This window comes from Semicossyphus pulcher, unplaced genomic scaffold (genome assembly GCF_022749685.1).
Source record: "Semicossyphus pulcher isolate SPU_LCO1_2020_fin unplaced genomic scaffold, fSemPul1.0.p SCAF_3, whole genome shotgun sequence".
NCBI classification, from domain to species: Eukaryota; Metazoa; Chordata; class Actinopteri; order Labriformes; family Labridae; genus Semicossyphus; species Semicossyphus pulcher.
The window spans coordinates 3,942,683-3,951,633 of record NW_027211704.1 but is presented as its reverse complement, the minus strand read 5'-3'; the positions used below and the strand labels follow the sequence as shown (position 1 = coordinate 3,951,633).

Genomic DNA, 8,951 nt, shown 5'->3' with positions numbered 1-8,951 from the left:
TTTCAAACGACTTGTTGCAGGGCTGCCCGGGTTACATTAAATAGAACATTGGCTTCTATTATCCTGTCCAGATGGAGTCTGCTAAGGTGCTAAGTGCTACTCATGGTGATTCATGTTGGGCCTCTCTTTAAATAACATAACAAAGAGTCGGTCTAGACCTGCTCTTTTTGTAAAGTGTCTCAAGATAACTCTGGTTTTGATTAGGCGCCCTACAAATACTATTTGAATTTAAATTTGATTGAGTCATGCAGAGAATTGCATTAAAATAACTCAATATGTTACTGTTGAATGACCTGGTTTACAAACGTCACGTGAAAAAGTTTTTTTAACCACAGTAAAGGTAATTTCCAAAGGATGCCTTCTGTTGAACTGAACTGGAAGTAAAAAACAAAACTGTGATATGAAACTCAGTGTCAAGCTTTACTTCTAAGACAAGTGGAAGTTGCTAGTTTCCTCTTCAAGACAGATTTTGCAATACACACAGACACACACACACACGCTCACCCACATATATTGGACACACAAAAACACAGTTTCTTGAACATGTCTTTCAGTGCACATGACAACCTACAAGACTGAAAAAATAATGCCATGACGCAAACGCAGAACACTGCAGTTCTTCAAATTGCCACTTGAGGCCGGCTCCAAAAGAGAGTCAATCCCATAGAGCCCTATGATCAAAAGCTTAACTTTAATAATATACAGAAATCAACATATTTACAGCAAATGTAAAAGAACAGCACTGGTCTCTAAATTTATTTCCCCATTTGTGACAACTGTGCAAGGGGAGAATTTTTAAACAGTATAACCAGCCAGTTTAATAATATGAAGTCGAAAAGTCAGTGAAATTAGGGGCATGAAAGATTTCAGAGACAGGTAGAAGCTGCTCGCTGTCTGCCACAGGTATCAACTCAGCTAATTCAGGGACTTGACTTGAGCGCAATCAACACCTGCACTTGGCAACTCATTCAGTGCCTCTTATACATTTATATATCTGTGGCGTCTTGCAAAGGACAGTCAGGATAGTGGTTGGCTTTTCCTCACAGAGATGACATCTGTGCGTAGTGATGAAGGGACCAGATTTTGTTACCAAGTCCTTGTTGTTCAGCCACTGCTTGCTCTCCAACCAGAGATGTGTGCGAGCAAGCAGTTAGCAAGCGCCAAGCTCAACCTTGTGCTGCATCTGTCAAGTTCACTCATTTTTGGTTGCACTGTTCATGTTACTACTGAGATTGTTGTCTGTCGTCTGGCTTGTCTGGGTCACTTGCTTTTCTTTTCCACATGCAGTTAATTGTCTCCAGAGCTTCAGGTACGCTGTCTTGATCTTTTGTATTTTTAACGCATACACAACTGGGTTTACAGCTGAGTTAGCATGAGAAAGTACGATACCAACATGGAAAACTGTGTTAGGGATACAAGTCTTCCAGCCAAAGTAAGCAATGCAGTTCATAATGTGCAGAGGGAGCCAGGACAGGGCGAACAGACCCAGGACCAGAGACAGGGATCCTGCCAGCTGTTTCTCTTTCTTCAGGTAGCTCTGACACTGCTGTTGGGCACCGTTGCCTGGTTTATCTCGGAGGCTTCCTTGAATTGTAAAGAAGACGTAACCGTAAAGTACAGTCATCACCAACAGAGGCGTCAGGGTGCAGAGAAAGAAGTTGAAGTAAACCAGGTATGACATGGGGATCACTGCTATAAACTTGCAGACCATAGTAGAGTTGCCGGTGCTGGAGAAGGTGCTTTGGTTGGACCATCCCAGCATGGGAGCAAAACTCAGTGGTACTGCAACGAGCCAACATGCTGCTACCACAAGCCAAGAGTGTCTCTGTGTTACAGTCCTTTTGTACCTGTAAGAAAAACCCACACAAATTATTATGATCAATGGTGTATTCAAAACATGCACAGTACTTATTTAGAAGAGAACCTTACTATGGAAATGGGCTGGAGTTTAAGTGGAAAAACAATTTCATGATTCAAAGGAGTGCTGGCAGCCATATTACCGATTTAACTGCACATAAACCATTTAGAAATTGTCTTACCTGAGAGGAATGTACACCCGGAGGAATCGGTCCACTGCGATGGCCACGAGACACAAAACTGACACGAGAGTAAACAGGATGACCACGCAGCTGAGGAACAGACAGCCGTGGAAAGAAGTCCTCAATCCCACTTCCACCACCACAGCAAACGGTATGGTCACGCAGCCCACCATAAAGTCCGCCACAGCCAGAGACACAATCAGGGAGAAGGTAGGTTGCTTAATGCACTTGCTGGTCCAAAGTGCCAAAATAACCAAAATATTACCAAGACAGCAGCAAACAGCAATGAGCACCTCCAACAAAATGTAGATCACTGTGCCTGCGATCATTGTGCTTCCAATCCGGCTAACGTTTGAAAGGTGATGGTGCAGCCTTGAATTTGAGTGTGAGCTCAAATGTGCTGTGTTGTCTCATTTATCATTCATCTCGGTCTTGTGAAACCTTTGAGGAAGTCCCTCCCCCACCCTGTTTTTTTACCTTTTTTTTTTAAAGGGTTTTATGGTTTGCATATGATTTTTTTTTTTTACCAGGCGTATGCAAGAAATTACTTTGTCATTGTGAGGTTGTATTTATCTTTTAATGCTGTGCAGACCAATATTGAGTCAATAAATACTAAAGGCTGCTGAAAGATTAAACAAATGTGGTTTACTGTGCAGTTGATTGTACCAACATACTGTCCGAGAAGTCTGTGTTACGGCCTTTAAGTGAGCGGATTCCAGTATTACCATGTCAGCACTAACGAGCAAGTAATCAACGTGTGCACTGGCTATACCCAGCTTGAGTACTTCTATCACATTGAATTATCTGTTATCACTGTGTGCTGGGTTTCAACAGAGAAGTGAAAGCAGTAATTTAAAAGGGAAACTCACTGTTGCCCAGTTGGTGACAGTTTATTTACATCCTCATATCACAGTTTTTTTTGTTATCTTACAAGCGCTGAGTGCAGCTTCTAAGAATTGCGTGGCCTGATCATAATCTATTGAATTTTTTTTTTTCTCCCTTGGGTTGTGTGCCGCCTTTTTACTGGCAGTTACCATGGTGGTGGTGCTTTATGGTTGTATAAACATGCATTATATAATGACACACATTTATGTTGTAGAAATTGCTGTTACTGACTTATAAGACTTCAGAGCGTTTGGTCTAAAAAATCACACTAAGCAATGTTCATTCACTTGTCAGGTGTTAAGAGAACTCTTCCGAAGAGCTACAAAAATCCACTCTCATGCAGTTTAGACAGGAAGTTAAAACTTTCGCTCAGTAGTCAGGAACTCAATTGTCATCTCTCAATTGCACAGTTCATACTATCAGACAGATTGCATAATGAAGAGTTGTTTGCAACTGTTGCGTGTAAGAGAGGGGTCATTATCATTTATTTGAGTTAATAGTGGATCTACTTAATAGTGAATCACTGTAGCATCAAATCACTTCATTACTTGTCGAAAGTGAGTCAACAACTTCCCTTCCTTTATCAGCAAGAATGAAGCAGCGGAAAAAATATGTACAAGAAAAGCAAACAGTGACATGCAAAAAATATACCTCATCACGTTTAAAATAAACACTACAATATAAAGAGATGAAAGGCACAGGACCAGCTGGAACTCGCTTGTCTTTCTGTCAATGCTTTTATAGGGAAATTTTTCTCATCACCACAACACTCAATAAAGAAGGAACCACGAAACAAACTTTAATACATTTTAAAATTGTATTGTTTTTTATTGTGAAGTAGCTCAGTGGGATCTGGATTTAATTCATAGCATATGCCACCAGCATGCAACTGCTGACTATTGGCCTGCCTATGCTGTTATTATTAGCATTATTCAGCGAGGGTAATAACCATCATTTACAGGGGAAAAAAATATCCAAATGCTCCATGGACTAAAAAGTGTTACTCTGAGTTAACTACGGAGCAACACTTAGAGTAAAACCACTTTGATAAGCGTGACAAAAATTATTCTTGCGAATGATACGCATTCAGTTCACTTGTCCATTCAGCTCCATTTAGCTAAACAAACTCACAAACAAAGCAACAGTATAATTTAAGCTTTCTTACCCTGCAGCTGTCTTGTGTTGCTCTCTGCATGAAACTGTTTGTTTTTGGAGTGGCAAAGCAGTGCAGCTAGCTTCTCGTTGTAAAGTTAGCTAGCTAGCTGGTTAAGATGCTGAAACTTGCAGTCAGCAGCAGTTGCATTTACACCAGGGCTTCGGCTGATACAAGTAAATTTATGTTGTTGCTCATAAAAGATAACTGGGCTTTTAATCAGTTAAAATGTCTTAAGTCAAAAATAAGTAACTAACTAAATATGTAGCTAACACCATAAAGGCTAGCTATACAGACACAAACAGCATAATAAATCCGAACTGACTCTCCAGAGTGCATTAATGTGAGAAGACCAAAGATGATAAAATGCTTACATGCAAAATCATGGCTAATAAAACAGGAAATGAGTACTTACATGTTTTATAGAAAGCATAACTCCTGGGGACTTCGGGAAAGGCAGGCACAATGACCCCAACAAAGAAGCGAGATGCTAGCAGATCCAGTTTAAACCGGTTCAAACTGAACTTAACTGTTTGATATATGTGCTGTTTGTGCTCTTGGCTAAGGGTTTGAAACTAGTCAGTTCAGGAAATACTGCATTGTTTTGAACTTTTCATTAGATATAATTTTAATAAAAAAACAGATCGCGAATCTACATTTTAAATGTAGCATGGACAGCACCAGTAGGGCTTTTTAAAATGTGTAATAAATTAATATAATACATGTAATTGAAATTTGTGTCGACCCTGCAAATAAAAATTAGCCGTCTTTTTATTTGAAGTACATTAAAGATGTGCGTAAACCCAGAGACTCCAGAGGACGTAATGATAATGTCACGGTTTCAATTGAACAAAAAAGGTGAGGACCCAGATGCAGACTTAGATGCTTGGTTTAATAAACAAAAGACAAAAAGGAAAATCAAAAGGCACAGCAATAAACTCACAAACAAAACCAGGAACAGGTAATCCAAGAGACACGAGGAAATCCAGAGTAAGGTCATGGACATAGACTCACGTATGATGGATGACAATGAACAGGCCACAAGACAGGGGAGCACAAAGACTAAATAAACTTAGGAGGTGAGGCTAATCAGACACAGGTGAGACAATCAAGGGGCAGGTGAAAACAATCAGGGCAGGGCACAGAATCAAACAGGCGGGAAAACACACAAAGGCAGGAAGTGGACCAACACGAGAGACAAGGTGACAAAGTAAAACAGGAAATGATCTAACCAAAGAGACACAAGTGAAATACTTAACTAAACAAGACTAAACACTGACAAGAACACAGAATAAACTAAATACAAAACTAAACGATGAAAACTCATGACAAGGGACAAAGTGACAAGGTAAATCAAGAAATAATAACTGAACACCGAAATACAAGACCAAAACATAACTAAACTAGAATGACTCATGACAGATAAACCAATATATTGTTACTTTAAACAAAAAGATTATTTAACCAGGTGTGTCCCACTGAAATTACAAGATTTCCTTAACAAGGCAGCGCTTGCCAGGCCTGAAGCAAACTGAAACTCAAACGGTTGTTGTTGGTGCCTTGGCTTTCGTTAGCTTACATTAACATAGGCTACTTCATCCACTACAACCTGCCCTAGTCTCAGCCAACATTTTAGTGGAACGCATCTTCCTTGTGAGAAAACACTTGAAACCTGAGACATTTCACTCATGGAGATAGTAAGCTGATTTACTTGATAACTCATAACTTTTAGCCAGCCACACAAGCCTGTTAGCCTCTGTCTGCTAAAGGATAACATACTAGCTAAAGACATTTTCTACACTGTTTCTATTTTTTGTCTTATTTTAGTGACATTTCCTGACTTTGGTAGATAAGATGTGTTAAAACAAGACTAGGTCAAAACCTAGTATGTGGCTGACTGAATCAGGTCAATGTACGCTTTTGTGGGCAATGTGTTACAAGGATTGTCCTTATGAGGCAGATGACAACGTGTTTGAAAGCAGGTACGCGCTGCAGACGTAGGTGAGAACAGCAGATGAGTAGCAGAGGAGCAGCCCTGTCTACATGATCCACCATTGCGATGTCGCAACTCTCTCTCTCTACGGCTGTGAAAGTACCGTCACTCAGTCAGTCAGTCAGTTACATACAGTCCCGTGTGTAGGGCTGACTCGGCGGTCAGCCAAAAAAAAGGCCATATGTGTTCTGACACAACGTAAATAAAGGAGTGCATTCATGAAACTGTTTTGCATTGTGTATGTATTCCAACCTTTGTTTTCCATAATTTACCTATCAGGACACCTTGTTTTGCTAGACATCTATTATGAGAATCCAGTTCATGTCCCAAACATTTTCTACAAAACATTATTCCCATAAATATTAAGTTAAATTCAATTTCCTTGTTAGAAAACAACACAAACATGAGAAGACTCGCATAGAAAAGGTTGCAAGTTAGCTAATTTAATAGGTGGATTTTAGCCAGAACCAGGCTCAGTGATATTACTCACTTTGTGTCCTGACATAAACTCTGAATGCATGCAACTGTTTTGCATTGTGTATAAATGCCAGCCTTGTCCATCGTTTGCGTAGCATCATGCTATTTTCAGCTTCATGTATCCACACATTAAATGGAAAAGGGCTGCGACCAGCCAGTAAGTGGTGAATATACTCAAACATCGAGCAAGCTATAAGATCAAGAGCTGTTTGATGAAAAGGCCTAACCCAAACTAAAGAGAAAGTACTGGACCAAGATCAAGCGTACAGAAAAAGCTCCAGTCATCTGCCAACATTTTCTGCCAACTTTTCATCAGTATGTTAACTGCTACACAAGAGAAAATAAAACGTAGGACCTGCTGTATGCTAATGTTAAGGAAGCATTTTCCAGAATTACATGTTTAAAAAGGTCGCCTCTGAAATGGGCCGATCAGAACAGCTGCAGGTTTCAACGTAGAACCTCGCTTTCGCTGAAATCGACCGTCATTCACCTCACCTTCTTGCACTAGCTTAGTTAGCCAAACCGCCGACAGCGTTAGCATCAGTCTGTGTCCTGTGACTAAGAAGACAAGTCATTGTCAAAATTTCAACTTACCATTCTGATACCTTCTGGGTTGCTGCACTTGCTCTGGTGTACTGTCCTCAGGGTCCGATTCTGGCTCGTACATATGAGGCCGAATAACCGATCCCAGAGCAGCCATGTTTTCTACAACTTTGAAATGACAGTGCAGTGCGGCCGCTCCCCCATGTGGGATCGCACACGCACATGCAGTCACTCCAAATACTGTCAGCCAATCGTGGCTAAGGTCTGACCTTTGAATGGTAAAACGGCTTGTTCATTTCAGGAGGAAGGAGAGGCTGCGAAAAATAATTCAATTAAAATATTTTTTAGAACGAAACAAACTTTAGCAGCGTGATTCGAAAACACATCAGAATAATAGTAAATTGAATGCATAGCTAAAATATGTCCCCGTTCATGTCTTTGGTTTAATGGATTGGATTAAAGAAAATGTTCTATCTCAGCAGGTAAGATGACCATTAAATTTGTCTTCAAAAAGAATCACTTTATCACATATAAATAGCTGAGTCTTTTGAAACTCCTTGAAATAGGGGTAATCTACATACTCAAATGTCTTGAAAACATTTCAAGATAGAAGGCAAACAAACAAAACACACAATCAAACATACAAACACCCTCTGGCTGATGCAGTTGATCTGTACATGTAATATCCAAAGCCACTTCCTGTTCATTTTTAATAGCACGTTATTGATAGCGTTTATTCTCGCATCCAGTAATCGGTCAGCCTCATCAAGTGCTGAGATTGGCTGATTATTATAGACACAAAGAAAGACAGCATAGCAGCAGAGTCGTCATGTCAGAGTGAAATAACCTGTTCACTATGCTGGGATGCTCGGCGAGGATGATTCTGTTAACTGGAACCGGTAATAGAAGCTTTACTGTCATCCCTGTGACACATGCACCAGCGGATCCCTGCAAGGCCATAACCAAATTCATTACTACTATTTATAGATAATAATATGTTGTGTGGTGCAAACAAAGGGAGTGTACTGTAGAGGAATATCAGGGGAAGAAATTAGATTGTTTGTAGTAATTAATAATGGTATATGGTTCGGATCTATGTTAATGTTTTTATATTTTTAAGAGGCCTCATGTTTGTGGCATGTCGAAACCATATATATTACAAGTCTACAAAACTTTTAGGCCTAACTGTCGCGGTTTTATAGGGTTAGATACTGATCATAATACTCAATAATTGATGGTACAGAGGGATGTAATTTCTCAGCCATGTTACATTAATTGTTAATATATAACCACACAACCACAAAGGAGAATTTTTACATTACAGGAACTGAGAGAAACGAACTGCAACTGCAATGGGTGAAAAACAAAAGTGCAACAACTGCAGTGTTATGTTGTTCTTGGGTGCTGAACCAACATGTTTGATACATTAAGGTACTGCAGTGTATTTGACATTTACGGTCACTGAATTTCCCAAGTGATAATGCATAAAAAAAAACCCCACTTGAGCTAATGAAGCATGTGGGATTAAAGAGGTGCAATAAAATCGATCCAGGGTCTGATCGTGTACACTTGACTGCACAGGCCACAGCCTGGGATCACAGGCAAAGTACCAGAACAACAGCTTGAGTCATGGTTTTCTTTAAAAAGAAAAAGCAAAGTGGTCAGAATGAATTTACTTCCACTCGGACAATCTGCTTCCTTAAGCAAATGAAGACCATCTCAGTGATTGCTTGCTCAGTGATTCTTTCTGCCAAAGACTTTTCATGCTCTGACGGACAATTAAATTAAGATTTTGTAACTAATTGAGCTTTTGGATCTAACTCCTACCTGCAGTTTACCCTCCAAGTTGTAGAAAGCCAGG

General features: G+C 39.9%; 1 protein-coding gene across 1 annotated transcript; it reads right to left on the bottom strand.

Moving 5' to 3' along the window:
• Nucleotides 1-1,053: 1,053 nt before the first annotated feature.
• LOC138606452 (adenosine receptor A3-like) lies at nucleotides 1,054-2,368 on the bottom strand. The gene is made up of 2 exons (XM_069678919.1): nucleotides 2,040-2,368; nucleotides 1,054-1,847 (listed from the first exon to the last, which is right to left on the bottom strand). The coding sequence occupies exons 1-2, from the start codon at nucleotides 2,366-2,368 to the stop codon at nucleotides 1,193-1,195; spliced, it is 984 nt and encodes a 327-aa protein (XP_069535020.1). The 3' UTR covers nucleotides 1,054-1,192.
• Nucleotides 2,369-8,951: the final 6,583 nt, after the last annotated feature.

Coding starts and splice junctions, on each gene's coding strand:
- LOC138606452 (XM_069678919.1), bottom strand. CDS start 2,368: ATGATCGCAGGCACAGTGATCTACATTTTGTTGGAGGTGCTCATTGCT. Junction 1,848..2,039: donor CGGGTGTACATTCCTCTCAG/GTAAGACAATTT, acceptor TTTTTCTTACAG/GTACAAAAGGACTGTAACAC.